Below are 15838 nucleotides of genomic sequence, written 5' to 3' on the forward strand. Positions count from 1 at the left end.
ATTTCAAAAATCACCCAAAACATTCCTATTATGTGATTAATAATCACATAATTATGCAGTACAGAAGTTTGTTATAGGAAGAAAAAAACAGGTCATATTCTCTACTTCTGCAGCGCTGCCTATCACAGAAAAAGAGACAAAACCATGTCAAAAAAAAAGAATGTGAATGTGAATGTCAGTTATCAATTGTGGGGGCGCGCTGATATTGGAACGTTTTGTATAACGGAAGTAGGAATAGGTTTTACGGTCCTTATTTCCGGTTGCGCATCCGGCTCATGAGACACGAGTATTAGACGTTTGGGCTTCCAGCGGGCGTAGAAGTCAAAAGACTGAGCACGGTGACTACATCTGATTGATTGATGAGTGGGTTTAATGTATCATGTATTTTGTTTGAGTCATTCGGTCAAGAACGTTAGTGCAATTTACGCTAGCATATGTGTCTCGGCAGCTAAAGTTAGCTTTTGTCATAAGTTAAAATGTTAGTTTTTTGTCATAAATAATGAATATAGAGTTGTCGTTCTGAATAATAAATTGGCCTTTGAGAAGAGAAGAAGAAGAATAATTTAAGCTTGGTTGATGCACGTTTTTGAAAATATGAAATGAACTTGCAAATATTGCCTTTCTGTACAGAAACCCATTCTACTGCAGGGCCACGAACGGCCCATCACTCAGAGTATAACAGAGAAAAAGACTTTCTGTTTTCCGTCGGTAAAGATCCAGTGAGTGACAAGAAATTATTGCTCTTAACAGGTGCCACCAATGACTATAGCATAGTAATTAGTTTGACGTCAAGAATATGGAATGTCCACGTGAAGCTACAAATGGCAACACGATTCTGCTAATCGAGTAGCAGAGTAATCCTCTGCTAATTTTGACTTCCAATTGTCTTACAAACATAAGGCTATATGCTCTATAGTGTGTGTGATATGAAAATCATACTGTAATCATGAAAAGGGGACACGATTAGGGCCAGTAGAATTGATTTATTTTTATTCAGATTAAAAGAAAAGTCGTGCAAAAAGGATTTCTTCCAGAGGTTATTGGTGGTGCCAGTAGTGTAGAGCAAACCATTAGTCTGTAAAGTGAAGTCATGATTGCATTGAAGCCTTTTAACATTGCCTTCAACAATGTCTCCACACACAGGTGGCCAACGTATGGTACACAGTACCTACAACAGACACACGGGAGCTGTACGGTGTGAAGACTGTGACTGTATCCTTTGATGTTATTTAGCTCGGTATGCTGCCCTGTCCTCAACGCGGATGTCATAAGTTGATATCACGAATAATATGTGATATGAACATTTGTACGTAGTGTCAGAAAATATAACCAAAGTGAAGGTGAACTCAAACAATAAACGCAATAAACAATTGAATGACGGTTATGTTATCATGCAACAGCACAGTGTTGTAAGACCAATAAAAGCATAATAATTGTAATATTGTGATCAATTGTCTGACAGTTATTGTACCAAGTAAATGTGTAATCATGACCCTAGTGTACGCTCATGAATTGCTGCCGTGATACGTTCCCTAACTGGCTCTTCTCAGGGGACACCAAAAATGTCTTGACAGAATCAGCTGTCGACTGTGGGATCACGAGACCGGTGGGTGAAAAGAAAATGCATGTGTTTAGATAGATAGATAGAACTTTGTGAATCCCTCGGGAGTTCCAGCAGCAATACAGCTCCAAAACAACAACAACAACAGCATTGTTGATTGCAGTCTCAATTGTTATATATTATATTTTTGTTATACTATAATTCTAAATTAAATTGGTATAATGTAAAGTATACCACATTATACCTACAGTATGATATATATATATATATACATATATAAGCAGATCTAGTATAATTATAAGGATGTTATGTGAACAAGTATATAAAATAAATATATAATATAAGAAATATATGCACAGTGTAAATAGTTGAATGGTGAAATAATTAAATAAACAGTTGGCTATATAGGCCGTTCCAGCAGACATATTATGTATGAGTGTTTAAATGTATTTTGGATAATTTCCTGTTAATTTTTTTATATTTTGGTGTTTCATTTTTGCTCTGTGTCCCTTCTTTAATGTGTGCCATCAGAACACGCTAAGGAGCACAGCTGGCACATCAACGACACAGACGTCTGTAGACCTCACCATGTACATCGGTGCCTCAATGGACAACACCGCCAAGGTGAGAACTCTTAGGTAAATGATTGACGTGAATAACAGTTGTTGAAAAATGTTATAAATAGTCATCAGAATGACACCTGGCTGGCCATCAAGGAGAACGCCCAGAGAAGAGTTTTATTTTTAACCTTAGAACTTAAACCTGAGTTTTTGAAGGCAAATAAAGAAAAGAGTTGTCTATGAATATTTTCAGTCATCCAGGTCACGGTAAAAGAGTTCTGTTAGGCAACTGGACGTGAAATTTTCTCAAGAAGACATTTCGTCTGAGAGGCTTCTTTAGTTCTAACTGGTAAAGGGGAGTACATCAAATATATACTGTGGTTGTGACCAAAACTACTTCAGGTCCCTTCTGTCGGGTGGGCCGTCGGGGTCATCTGTTAACAGTCGTTAGGAGTTTGATCTGTTGATGTAATCCTCATCAAAATGGTTTCTGTATGTGGGTTGTGTCTTAGCCCACCTCCTCTGTTGAAAAAGTGAAAATGTCCGGTTGCCTAACGGAAGTCGTCAACAAAGAAAAGAGTTATTGGTTTTCTTTTAACTCTTGTACTCGTCATTGTTTATATATGTAGGGAATTGGTAGGTGACCCTCTGGTCATTTGTGCTCAAGATCCCCTCCAAAGTAGAACAACAGAAATATGTGAATGATAAATGTATTTGAAGATATTTGTTGATAGTTTGTTATACAAGTATGTGTGAGCTGAAGTAAACATTGACAATTTGCTGGGGGTTATAACAACATACGCAAAAAAACCACAGTAGTAGGTGTGGTTACTTTGAGTGTGTCCACTTGTTAATTTATTTACAATGACATTTTCCTTCAGTCTAGGTGTGTTGGTCTTCTGTCCATACTACAGACCTTGTAATGTGAATCCACTGACTTATGTACTTATGTACACTTATGTACAATGACAAAATAAAGATAAAGTTTATATGGAAATAGAATATTTGAAGTACATCTTAGGAGAAATGCGTGGTAGAGTTTGAAATGAACTGTCTGTTATGGTTTTGTGTTAGTTTTTACTGCTTGAATAAAAGATTGCTTAAGCCAGCCACTAGGGTACACGAAGCCGTGTTTATAGTGCTGGTCCCAAGCCCGGATAAATGGTGAGGGTTGCGTCAGGAAGGGCATCCGGCATAAAATGTTTAGCTTAATCAAATATGCAAATCAATAAAACGATTTCCATACCGGATCGGTTGAGCCCGGGTTAACAATGACCGCCAACAGTGCCGTTGACTAACAGGGCACTGATGGAAATTGGACTACTGTTGGTCAGAGACAGAGAAGAAGAGGAGGGCGTTTGGTTAGGAGAAAAAGAGAAAAGATGAAGAATAGAAGTGTTAGTCTGAAGTTTGGAACTTTGAATGTAGGTACAATGACAGGGAAAAGTAGAGAAATAGCTGATGTGATGGAGAGAAGAAGAGTAGATATTTTGTGTGTGCAGGAGACCAGGTGGAAGGGCAGTAAGGCTAGAAACATTGGAGGAGGCTACAAACTGTTTTATCATGGTTCAGATGGGAAGAGAAATGGAGTAGGGGTGATCCTAAAGGAAGAATATGTAAGAAATGTGGTAGAGGTGAAAAGAGAGTCAGACAGGTTGATGTGTGTGAAGGTAGAAGTAGAAGGAGAGATGATTAATGTTGTTAGTGGTTATGCCCCACAGGTGGGCTGTGAGTTGGAAGAAAAGGAGAAGTTCTGGAAGGAGCTAGATTGGATGGTAGAGAGTATCCCCAGGAGAGAGAGAGTGGTGATTGGAGCAGACCTAAATGGTCATGTAGGGGAAGGGAACAGAGGAGATGAGGAAGTGATAGGCAGGTTTGGTGTTAGGGAGAGAAACGTAGAAGGACAGGCAGTGGTAGATTTTGCAAAGAGAATGGAAATGGCTGTGGTAAACACATATTTCCAAAAGAAAGAGGAACATAGGGTGACTTACAAGAGTGGAGGCAGGTCCACACAGATAGATTATATTCTATGTAGAAGATGTAATCTGAGGGAGATTAGAGACTGTAAGGTGGTGGCAGGTGAGAGTGTAGCCAAACAACATCGGATGGTAGTGTGTAAAATGACGATGGAGGTGACAAAAAGGAAGAGAGTGAAGACAGAGCAGAAGATCAAGTGGTGGAAACTAAGGAAAGAGACATGTTGTGAAGACTTCAGGAAGGAAGTAAGGGCAGTTCTGGGTAGTGTTGAGATATTCCCAGATGATTGGGAGACTACAGCTGCAGTGATGAGGGAGACAGGTAGGAAGGTGCTAGGTATGTCCTCTGGGCAGAGAAAGGAGGACAAAGAGACCTGGTGGTGGAATGAGGAGATCCAGGAGAGTGTGCAGAGAAAGAGATTAGCGAAGAAGAGATGGGACAGTGACAGAACAGAAGAGAACAGACTGGAGTACAAAGAGAGGACAAGGGAGGTGAAGAGGGAAGTGGCCAAGGCCAAACAAAAGGCATATGAGGAGTTGTATGAGAGTTTGGAAACAAAGGAAGGAGAAAAGGAGTTGTATAGATTGGCGAGACAGAGAAATCAAGCTGGGAAGGATGTGCAGCAGGTGAGGTTGATTAAGGACAGAGAGGGGAATGTGATCACAAGTGAGGAAAGTGTGCTGAGAAGATGGAAGGAATACTTTGAGGAGTTGTTAAATGAGGAAAATGAAAGGGAAAGTAGAAACGAGGAGCCAGAGACTAGTAGGAAGAAGGTAGATCAGGTTAGAAAGGATGAAGTTAGAAAAGCCCTGAAGAGGATGAAGAGTGGAAAGTCAGTTGGTCCTGATGACATACCAGTGGAAGTATGGAAGTGTTTAGGAGAAGTGGCAGTAAATTTCCTGACTGGTTTGTTTAACAGAATTTTAGAGACTGGCAAGATGCCTGATGAGTGGAGAAAAAGTGTTCTGGTGCCAATTCATAAGAAGGGTGATGCACAGAGTTGTAACAACTACAGAGGGATAAAGTTGATGAGCCATACAATGAAGATTTGGGAACGAGTAGTTGAAGCTAGGTTGAGGCAGGAAGTGGAGATTTGTGAACAACAGTATGGTTTCATGCCTAGGAAGAGTACCACAGATGCAATATTTGCCTTGAGGATGTTGATGGAGAAGTACAGGGAAGGTCAGAAGGAGCTGCATTGTGTATTTGTAGATCTAGAAAAGGCATATGACAAAGTGCCAAGGGAGGAATTGTGGTTTTGTATGAGGAAGTCAGGAGTGGCAGAGAAGTATGTTAGTTTGGTGCAGGACATGTATGAGAATAGTACAACAGTAGTGAGGTGCGCTGTTGGGAGGACAGAAGACTTCAAAGTGGAGGTGGGACTACATCAAGGATCGGCCCTGAGCCCCTTCTTGTTTGCTGTGGTGATGGACAGATTGACAGATGAGGTCAGACAGGAGTCCCCATGGACTATGATGTTTGCAGATGACATTGTGATCTGTAGTGAGAGTAGGCAGCAGCTAGAAGAGAACCTAGAGAGGTGGAGGTTTGCACTAGAAAGAAGAGGAATGAAGGTCAGTCGCAGCAAGACAGAGTACATGTGTGTAAACGAAAGGCAGAACAGTGAAATAGTGAGGCTACAAGGAGCAGAGGTGGTGAAGGTGCAGGAGTTTAGGTACTTAGGATCAACTGTTCAGAGCAGCGGAGACTGTGGAAGAGAGGTGAAGAATAGAGTACAGGCAGGATGGAACAGCTGGAGAAAAGTGTCAGGAGTGATCGGTGGCAGAAGAGTGTCAGCTAAGGTGAAGGGAAAGGTTTACAGGACAGTGGTGAGACCAGCCATGATGTATGGTTTAGAGACAGTAGCAATAGGCAGAAGACAGGAGGAGGAGCTGGAGGTGGCAGAGTTAAAGATGCTAAGATTCTCTTTAGGAGTGACAAATTATTTAATGTTTGTTGTGGAATCCAAGACATGGACTGTCAGTTGATAATCGCTGCACGTAGTGTGTAAATGACATATCCTGTGCAATGTGTATCCTAGTAGATCAACAATAACCTTGCAATTGTGTGTGTTGTAGGTGCTTATGGGAGGTGAGCAGGAGACCATGGGCGTGACCACAGCTTCCACCAGCATTGGCAAGTTTGAAGCCGGGTAAGTTAAAGTGGTGTTTCCAAAGTATTGTTGTGTGGTTGAATAAAGCATCCAGTGACTGTTGACTTCATCTGAACAAAAGAAACAGATGATGAGAATGTACCTTGCGCCATTTGCATTAGCACTGAAGAAGCCACAACTTTGTATTACTGTTGATAGTGAGCAGTCATAGTAATGTGTAAACTTGTAGTTGTTGGTGGTGCTGTGGAAGTGAATACTTTGTAGCTGCTTTTAAGGAAAACCTGTGTTTGTGTTAACACATGACGTGTTCTTCTAATCTGCAGGTTCTTCCACGCTGTGTACAAAGAGGAGTTTGACAGAAGTCAAAGGTCATTTTGGTCCCATCAACTGTGTGGCTTTCCACTCTGACGACAAGAGGTAAATGAGACCAACACAGCTTTTGATTGTTCCAAAAATAGTTACATTGAGAGCAACTGGATGTAATAGGCTTTTTTGAAGAGGCTTCTTCAGTTGAGGAGAGGCGAAGTGTCTTAAATAAAACACACTTTGGCCAGTTGCCCTCGATGTAACTATTTTTAGATTAAATGACTGAGAACAGACAGCTTTTGATTGTTCCTTGTATGCTTTTATCATTGTCTTAACAGATAGCTATGGAGGAGAAGACAGCAGCTTGGACTCTGCCAGGTAGAGTGAAGGAGAAACTTTATTTGAAGCAGATCACTTGTTTGCTGGACTTGTGAGTATTTTACTTAAACTTTTCAGCCTTTGCACTTTTGACAGATACTTAACACTTACTTTTTTTGCAACAGTGACTTTTTCAGAGGGAAAAAACAACTTTACTTTTTTTGGGGGGGGGAGGGGGCATTGTACTTTTATTGTGATCAGTATTAAACTTAACTGTTTTAAACCTTCCAGAATAAGCACCTGAAGAAGCCTCTCAAGGTAAAGAGAGAAAAAAAAAAGTTTTACTTTTTTTTTTATGTAAAAATTAATTGTGCCTTAATGCTATTGTCACTTTCATTGTGAGCTGTATTTGACTGTTGTAAACCTTCCAGAATAAAGAAAGTTGTTGGAATATTGTGTGCTCTGCATTTATTTCCAGAAATTGAGCAAATAATAGAAAATATTAATGGGGTTTCTCATTACATTTTAGGGCTTGCATTGTCAAAGTCAAAGGTATAGTGTAGGTAAAGACAAGGGGTAAAAGTTAAACCCAACCAGAATAACCAACAGCACAACAATTTCTCTTTTAATAGCAAAACACTTGCATGCATTCAATCACAAAGGCCATAGATACACATTTAAAACAATACATGTCAGACTACATACTCACAACACTACTTCTGTCAACCACATGTGCTCACAGGATTGAACAATGGCCCATCATCAGGAGTGGAACGACTTGGTTTAATCTCTTCTTTTGGCCTGAAACACAAGATGAAATAAAGACAACATTCCATACAAATGCACTTGGTTGACTACATCATGTTCAAAGTGTTTAGCACTAGCATGTTACAAAACAATTAGCCACTACCATCTACTTAAGCAAACCACTCATTTGCTTTGTGCCACTACTTGGTACTCTAAAGGATTTCACATTCAACAATTCAAGTGATAAATACAGATACTTTGTCCTCACCCTGATATCTCCATTTTCCTCCTTCTCTTCTTTCACTTCTGCAAAGACAAATAGAGTAAATGCAATAACACTACTAGTTCTGATTCTAGTCAACAAGCCACAGGTTACCTCTCTTCTGCTTCCTTTTTTCCCTTGGTTGGCAGCATTCCTTCAACCTCCTCAAAGCACATGTCGCCGGGTGTGCACTCAAACTAAACAAAAAAAAAAAACACTACACTCTTAAAGACGCACATTAAAAAATAAAATAAAACTAAATAGCACTCACAGTAAACCAGACTTACCGGTTTAAAGATGGCTTCGTGGGTAATTCACTGCGTAGTATTTGCTCTTTCCAGCCCCGATGTCCTGTAAACATTTCACAACACTGTAAATGCTGTCCAAAACTTTCATTTCCGCTGACAATCTTGGAATGTTTTTCTTACTTGAGCAGCTTAAAATGGCCAGGACGATGTCGTTCACGTAACAGAATCCAGATGCTTCGAACTTCTTGGCGTCGTGGAGTCCACCGGCCCAGTTGATGGCGATATGCGTCTGCTGCTACACCTGGAGGGATTTATTTAATCAATTTCATACCTGCACGAGTGCGCGCACACACGCTTAAATAATGAATGAGGGTAAATTCGTACCCTCGATAAAAATGTGCCGTATTCTTCATGGACGTGTCATCGTTACAATTCACTACAAAGTGCAAGGACCGCTTTGAAGCAAACGTTCCCCACAGAACAAGCCTTCACTAACACGTGGCTAAAGTTGCAACACACAAAATGTTTGGACCAGTCAAACCAAACAGACTTCGTGCAGATACTTAGAGGCCAAATAACAAAGCGCACAATCTCGTACAACTGAATAACACGCTGACTGAAGCGATTCGTGCAATCAGCATTAGTTTGAATGTGCAAACCTTGCGGCTCAAACAGGCTACTGTTTAGCACGCTAACCTGCTGCCTCACCCGGCGATTCAGCAGAGTGGAGACGGTTTAAAACAAACTGTCCGCAAGCTCTGCGGAATACTGGTCCTTCACATGACGCGTTAACAGCCAAAGTGAAGAGAACCATAGATGGAAATACGTACCGTCGTAATAATAGCAAACATTTTCTTTGTGCCTTCACACAGCGTTATTCTAGGTCGATGTGATCAGTATTTCCAGCATAATTCAGTATAAATTGCAGGGATTTTCTGTTAGCTACACCGACAATAGGGCGCAGTGATCGTGTGTATCTACTCATTGACAAACTAACGAGCCTGCACTGTCACCTGGAGGATTGTAGATGCCGCTTGTGATTGGATAACGAGGCGCTAGTACTTTCCAGCCAGTACTTTCCAGGCTGGCAAACTTGATCCAAACTAAGGAGAGCAAACCTGATACTTTCTACTGCGAAATATCTTACATAATAAAGATAGTGTACTAGTACATGAATTACTGTATACCCCAAACCAAACAAACGGTACATTGAAATATAAAATAACTGATTTGATTAATTCTGAGATAGCTTTAAGTTCCTCGTCTTTGCCATGGGAAACGGCTGTAGAAATGAGGATAAGATAAATAACAAAGGCTATTATGAAAATTTGATGTAGACCTTAAATGTTGTCCCTGCGTTTCCTTTCCGGTCTCGTCCTTGCAAATGAGCTCCAAGAATTTGACCTTGACTTGACCAGAGTGATCGTAGTCCGTATTGGTCTGTGGCTGACGAGGATGCTGCCTATTACGTCTGTAGCCCAGTCGCTTCAACGTCCTCCGGGTGGTTCTGAGAGAGATGGGCTTCTCTGGTCCACTGCTGTTGTACAGAGCTTGGATCTCATCGGTCGTAGCCTGGATGAAACTCCCGGGCTGAAGAAGGGGCCCACTCCGGCCCTGCCCAACCGTGTGCCTGACAATGACTCACAAAGTTCAGCTTTTAGAATAAGGTTATTACTTCTACCAAAGTGTATGTTTTAAAAAAAAATTTTTTAAAGTTATGTCTTGTGATTTTTTTACTTTAATAATCACCAATCATCTTCTATTTTGATTGGATGTGATTGTGTTTAATACTGTTTGATTAGTGAGTCATGCGACCATCTTCAGTGGGATTATTTCCAAGGACTAGCACTATAGTTTTAAAAAAAGTCTATTTTTCCCCTAAAATCTGGATATTATATTTAAATCCTGAGTGTTCTTTAATGACGAGGCTGTTGATTCTGAAGCAGCTGCAGAGTCAGCGGCAGCTCCTGCTCTGGTCTCTGTGAACACACACAGCGTTTCAACATCATCTCAGTTTCCTCCACTTACAGAATTACTATCAGTCTCACTGCTCATCTTACACAGGACTCAGAGAACTGCCTACTCAGCTGATATTCCATTTTGATACCTCTCACAGGTACGACTCTTGATTCCATCCAATGCTTCACTAGGATGAACAGGTATCATGTCACCTAACAGGCCTGGATTGATTAGTACTGTAACCCCCAATGACACTTCAGGTCAATGTGCTTAAATACGGAACAACAACCATTTTTTTCCCCCAAAATATTTCTATTTTTCCAGCATGTAAATACTGGATTATTTCTCATCTTTTTCAAGACCATCTATTAGCTCTTTTTTGTTATCAGATTTTTTAAATATGTCTTTCATAATTCTTTCTTTGAGATTGTTTATTTTATTTATTTTTCCCACATCTTGATATTTTACTTCCAGCTCCTCTCTGGATGTGGTTTGATGACTTTTCTAGTTTATAAGAATCAGCAATTGTTCGTTTTTTTTGGACCAAATCAAAGCCCACAGCCATAATTGAAAGGATTTTCTAAGTTTATCTGACAAATAAGTTTCAGTTTTATCTGACATCGGCTTTATAATGCTGTCATCGGTTTTACTGTACCTACTTAAATCATTATTATTATCAGGTTTTGAACTATGGAACTGACCTGTGTCTGTGCCTTTAAAATAATGTTGAAAATTAATGTAAAATCTTCAAGTGAGTATTGGAAAATGTGAGACATTTTACCTTTGGACAAAAACAAAAATTGCAGAGCTCTGAGTTTATTGATTTACAGTTAAAAAAGTACTTCATGGTTACTTTAATGAGAAAATAAAGTTTAAAGAGTATTCATTCAACCGTTGTTTTTTATTTGGCTCCTGTGTAATTATAAAGTTACTTCATTAGAGTTCATCAAGAAGACACCAAATTCCACTGTGTTGAACCCTGCAGCTCTGACCCTCATGTAACATGAGATAACTGTCTACTACAGTAGGTGTCAACGCTGTAGCCTTGACAACAGTCTACTGACCCATTTGTGACCGAGTCACTCACTGTGTCACTATACACATGTTACTGTATCAACCAGGGTAGTATTACAGTACACTGAAACGCTTTTTTATATTCAGGGAAACTATTACATTAGCAGCCAGTGATCTCAAAGTAATCAAATAGAGTTAAAGTAAAAAATAAAATGTGAAAATTATTTTAGATATTTTCTGTACAATTAGTTGAAGATGGTAACGTGCATAGAAGTTTTGTTAAAAACATTTAAATAATAAAAAAAAAAAAATCAAACTTTCCAACAGTGAAAATGGTGGTGTCCAAAGACCAGAATAGTAAGTGTTTTTGAAATGTGTGAAGGAACCACAGTAACTGGAGAGAATCCACCCACACATGAGGAGAAGAAGAGAACTCCAGACAAAGAGGGTTTAACCAACAACCTCCTTGGTGTAAGGCAAGATCACTAACCACATCTTCTACCGTATGCGACGTGGGGACGAACCGTCTCTTTACATTCCCTCGCTGTGATTTTTGCTCTTTTTGCGCTTGACCTTACCACTGGACACAGGGACACCCAGGGATTCCAGACGGAAGGGGCGTGGCATCACAGGGTCAGACGTGACGGGTGTGTTGACAGCAGAACTGCTTAGTGACAGGTGAGCTGCACCGTTGACCAGCTGGGCAGAGTGGAGAGCTACGGAGAAAACACTGAGCATTAGAGAAAAATTAGCTTCAATTTGTTTTCCAGCCTGACCCCCGCAAGCTTTTATTTTGGTACTTCCGGTTACCGACAGTGTGAATTTGCATATAAACTAAATATTTAGTCTCACCCAAAATATTTAAATGAAGCGTCAATATATTTTAGCATTTACATTTAGCATTTAAATCTAATATTTAGATTTAGCATTTAGGTTTAACATTTATATCAATGTTTAGATTTAGATTTAACACTTGGAACATTTAATATTTAGGTTTCACTCTTTCATATATTTCTAATTTTTCTTTTATATATTTCTAACTTTGTTACATATGTTGGATGAATGAGGCCCCAGGTCTTGGTTCCAGTCTTACCATGTCCCTTGGTAGTGTCTCCGCCCAACAGCTGGCTGGTTCTCTTGGACCTGAAGTAGCTGCTGGCGATGTTCTCGCTGTCACTGCGGTCCAACATTTCTTTATACCGATCTTCTTCCACCTGTTAAAGAGAAAGAAAACACCTTCATGTCAAGTTATCATTCTTCAGGTTTAAAACATGATTCAGGAAGCTCGAACACACACCGTGAAGGTCTCTCCACCTTCAGCAGTCGAGCCTCTGCGAGCAGAAAGTTTAGGATGAACAGCTATAAGGCAGAATCAAAGAAAATTTTTAAAAATGTCAAATGTATTTTCAATAAAGAATAGTGAAACTTTTCTGGCATACCTGAGGGCAAGGTTGTTTTCTGCACCGTTACGTCTGGTAGCCTCCAGGTGGCGTTTTCCTCATCCCAAACTGCTTCTTTCTTCAGGCGGTCCAAGTTGCTGTAGTTGCAGTCCCTACGCACCAGGGGTACCATGCGATCAAGAAGACCGTGGAGGAGCTGGCCTTCTCTCTCCAGCCGTCGGATTGTCGCCAGGTAGTCGTTTCTCTCGACCTCGAACTCTGCCTGAAGGTCACGGATCTCCAGTTTGGCTGCTTTCAGCTGTGTTAGCAGAGTGTTAGCAGCGCTTCCAGCTTAACCACAAAGAATCTAGTGAATTCCAAATCGTTACAATTGATCATTGTTTCTAATTTCTTTTTTGGACTAAACAAATAAAATGTACTCGACTTTTCAGATGTTCTGACCCACCTTGCCCTGCACCTTGACCAGAAGCTGACTTTTGGCATGGACTTCTTCCTGGATGGAATTGTAGACATTGAAGAGAACATTTTCACTCTCCTCACTGTTCTCAGACAACGCGTGGACCAGCTGGACTTTCCTCTGGTCAGCGAGCTTTTTCCTCTGCCGCTGTTTCTGGCGTAACTCCTTGTTCTTGGCCTGCTCTCCGCCCACCACCTCCTGCTCCAGCTGCTGCAGCCTGCCAGAAACCGGAATCAACAAGTGACAGGCCACACACACCATGAGATCTTGACACGGCTTGTGAGGCTCAGAGGCCACAGACCTTTCTAGAACCTGTTTCTGATCCACAGCTCCCTCTGTGGGGACATCAGGAGACTGTGTGTGTCCGTCTTCAACTGGACCTTTGGGACTAACATCTGACTGGTTCACCAGTGAGAGTGTTTCCTCAGTTTCCTAATGATGGAAATCCTGTTACTGTCTCCCCCTAGTGATTATTGATCAGATTGGTGATCAAACAGACCTTCATCTCAGGAGTGTCCTTAGCTGCACTGTGGATCAGTGGGTCAGGTTTATGGCAGGACTGTTTCACAGAGCTCGCTAACGCCGGAAAACAAAGCAGAGTCTGATCACAGAGTTTCCATACCAAACAACATAAACAATGACTCAGTAAAATATATCAAAACAGCATAAATATCCAGAATATGTCAGAAACATTTTTTCACTGAAAGCAAGGTCAGTCAATATATACATATTAAGTGGTTAATTTATGTGTGAAATTGATCAAATTTTTTTTGTCAACTGTCCATCCAAAGTTTCCATTTCACTGGAGCGCTTTCAGCTTAAAATACCAGAGCAGCCTTATAGAGTGCAGTAAGTTTGTTTAAAATAATTCATTTTAAATAATTGATTTTAATTGTATATATGTTGTTGTGTTTTGTGGAATATTTTAATTCAATCATGTTCAATCACTCTGTGACTAATCAGAGTATTTTTAATGACAGCCCTACTACTAACACATCTTAACTACTCACATGGTTCTTTGACTTGTGCAGTGTGTAGTTTTCTGTTGTCATTCTTTGGGACAGTGCTCCCCCTGCTGGCTCGGGCTTTTTCCAGGTTTGAAAATTTGGACTCGTAGCTGGAGCGCAGTGCAGTGATGTCCAGCTGCAGCTTGGCCTTGGACTCCTGCTCTGCATTGTACTCGGCCTGTAACTTGGCCAGCCTCTCCTCGTACTCCTGCAGAGAGAGTGAATCATGGAGTCATCGCTTGAGTCAGAGACAATACGTGTGACAATGTGGGAGGAAATCTATCAGAGTGGGAACGACGTGAAGTTGCCTCTTTTATCTTTTCCTTCTCTGCTTCTGTGGTGCTTGAATGTGGTCTCGAGGAAAGGTCAGGCTGTTTGTCAGAAATGTGACCAGCCAGTAGAGCTGAATCAAAACAAAACAGAAATTCTGTAAAATTAATAAGTTGATAATAATTAATAATAAGAGTAAAATTTATTTAAAAAAATTAGAAATGGGACAAAAAGGGTCACTTACTGGAAAGTAAGTCGGCAGGGGAAAGGTTAGCATTTCCCAGCTGGCCTGAGATTAAGGCTCTCAACTGTTTGATTTCTTCCTGATATTCTCTCAGCAGAGCGTCCTTGGGATCCTCATTGATACGAGGTCTGTTCTGGATGCTCTTGGCCCTGTTAGCGTAGCGGAGTGTGCTGAGGGTCTCCTCATAGTTGTTGTCGGCAGGGGAGAGGCAGGCGATCATCAAGGTACGCGTGTTTCCTCCCAGGGAGTCCTGCAGCAGCCTGGTCAGCTTGGAGTCCCTGTAGGGGATGTACTTGGACCGACCGTCCACCAGGGCAGAGATGACATTCCCCAAGGCCGAGAGGGAGAGGTTGATCTTTGTGGCCTCACGCAGTCGTTCACCAGTGGCACCGGTTTTAGACTGACGCTCACTTCCTGCCAGGTCGACGAGGTTGAGCTTCCCTGCTCGTAGGTGGTCCTGGCCTGCTGCGTCTGGGAGAGAGGGTGAGGAAGGGAGAAGGGAAGGTAGGGACACCTTAAACTAAATTAGCATTTTACTGACATTTACTGAAAAAATACATATGAGGTACAACGCCGTTCACTTTCACGTACAGGTTGTCATTAACAAGTGACTGGAGAAATGTCAAATTTGAAAAGTGTCTCACAGCGCCCCGAACCCTCTTCTCACCGGTGCTGCAGATCTCCAGGTGGATAGTGAAGATGGAGTGGGAGCGGGAGGAGTCCTTGTTCATCAGGGTGTAGCCCACCGCCCTGTTCCTCCAGCCCTGCTCGATGACTCTCTCACACTCCCCCACACTGTGCACAGTGTGCATGGAAAGATCCCGCACGTACACACCCCGCTCTGGATGCTCCTTCAGCTGCATGATAATCACACACACACAATTAAAAACTGTCACCGTGTTCACCTTTAATGAAGCAATGTATGTCATGATCGAATTGGAAGAGACTGCAGTACCTCTAATCTCTGCTTGGTGTCACTGCCCAGAAGATCTCTGACTTCTTCATTGTAAATCTCCAAGTAGGAGGCCCTCACCAGGAATTTTGTGTTTTCTGCACACTACCACATAAACTCCCATTAAATAACAACACAACAGAGTGCTCAGTCCACCACTGGACGTGACATTATATCAACTTACACAGTTACATCAACACAAACATGTGCCTTTAAAATCTGCACGACACAAATGAAAATGTAAATATTTCGTCAGTCCCACAATGCTGCAGGAAATGCAGACAATTATTTAAAAATTGCATTAAGACAAAATCTACAGTACAAAACAATGTCTGAGGAGTTAAAAATGAAAGATTTAAATACATAAAATAATTTGAATTCCAAATGGATAATGTTTTTATTCTTAACTATTTGGCACAGTATTATGTAAATGACATTTCGGA

At 41.0% G+C, this 15838-nt stretch overlaps 2 protein-coding genes across 6 annotated transcripts in view; one reads left to right on the top strand and one right to left on the bottom strand.

Annotated features, from left to right (window-relative positions):
• Positions 1–140: 140 nt before the first annotated feature.
• LOC103386460 (eukaryotic translation initiation factor 3 subunit I-like) lies at positions 141–7285 on the top strand. Of its 5 annotated transcripts, none has more exons than XR_003051089.1 (8): positions 141–338; positions 631–719; positions 1144–1212; positions 1551–1606; positions 2093–2199; positions 6177–6250; positions 6535–6628; positions 6856–7285. XR_003051089.1 is itself a non-coding variant. In XM_025060085.1 (8 exons), exons 3-7 carry the CDS (start codon positions 1155–1157, stop codon positions 6617–6619), a joined length of 366 nt encoding a protein of 121 aa, XP_024915853.1. In that variant the 5' UTR covers positions 212–338; positions 631–719; positions 1144–1154; the 3' UTR covers positions 6620–6628; positions 6856–7285. The 5 variants fall into 5 exon arrangements, 3 of the variants coding, with proteins under 3 accessions (XP_024915853.1, XP_016891821.1, XP_024915852.1); XM_025060085.1 differs by having other exon boundaries at positions 212–338; positions 2093–2185; XM_017036332.2 differs by lacking the exon at positions 631–719 and having other exon boundaries at positions 222–338; positions 2093–2185.
• A 3-nt stretch (positions 7286–7288) lies between these two features.
• The window catches only part of kif17 (kinesin family member 17), a 10162-nt gene continuing 1612 nt past the window's right edge, over positions 7289–15838 (bottom strand). Inside the window, exons 3-19 of the mRNA XM_025060086.1 lie at positions 15399–15502; positions 15111–15300; positions 14444–14914; positions 14238–14332; positions 13933–14137; positions 13422–13498; positions 13224–13354; positions 12911–13139; positions 12505–12763; positions 12363–12424; positions 12159–12279; positions 9432–11781; positions 8273–8393; positions 8132–8195; positions 7959–8041; positions 7851–7888; positions 7289–7636 (exon numbers count right to left, since the gene is read on the bottom strand). Of these exons, the coding sequence (XP_024915854.1) occupies positions 11597–11781; positions 12159–12279; positions 12363–12424; positions 12505–12763; positions 12911–13139; positions 13224–13354; positions 13422–13498; positions 13933–14137; positions 14238–14332; positions 14444–14914; positions 15111–15300; positions 15399–15502 (2129 nt within the window). The 3' untranslated portion in view covers positions 7289–7636; positions 7851–7888; positions 7959–8041; ... (1 more) ...; positions 8273–8393; positions 9432–11596. The remainder of the gene's footprint in view (positions 7637–7850; positions 7889–7958; positions 8042–8131; positions 8196–8272; positions 8394–9431; positions 11782–12158; positions 12280–12362; positions 12425–12504; positions 12764–12910; positions 13140–13223; positions 13355–13421; positions 13499–13932; positions 14138–14237; positions 14333–14443; positions 14915–15110; positions 15301–15398; positions 15503–15838) is intronic.

The sequence above is a fragment of the Cynoglossus semilaevis genome, chromosome 11, assembly GCF_000523025.1.
Source record: "Cynoglossus semilaevis isolate Cse_v1.0 chromosome 11, Cse_v1.0, whole genome shotgun sequence".
Lineage (NCBI taxonomy): Eukaryota > Metazoa > Chordata > Actinopteri > Pleuronectiformes > Cynoglossidae > Cynoglossus > Cynoglossus semilaevis.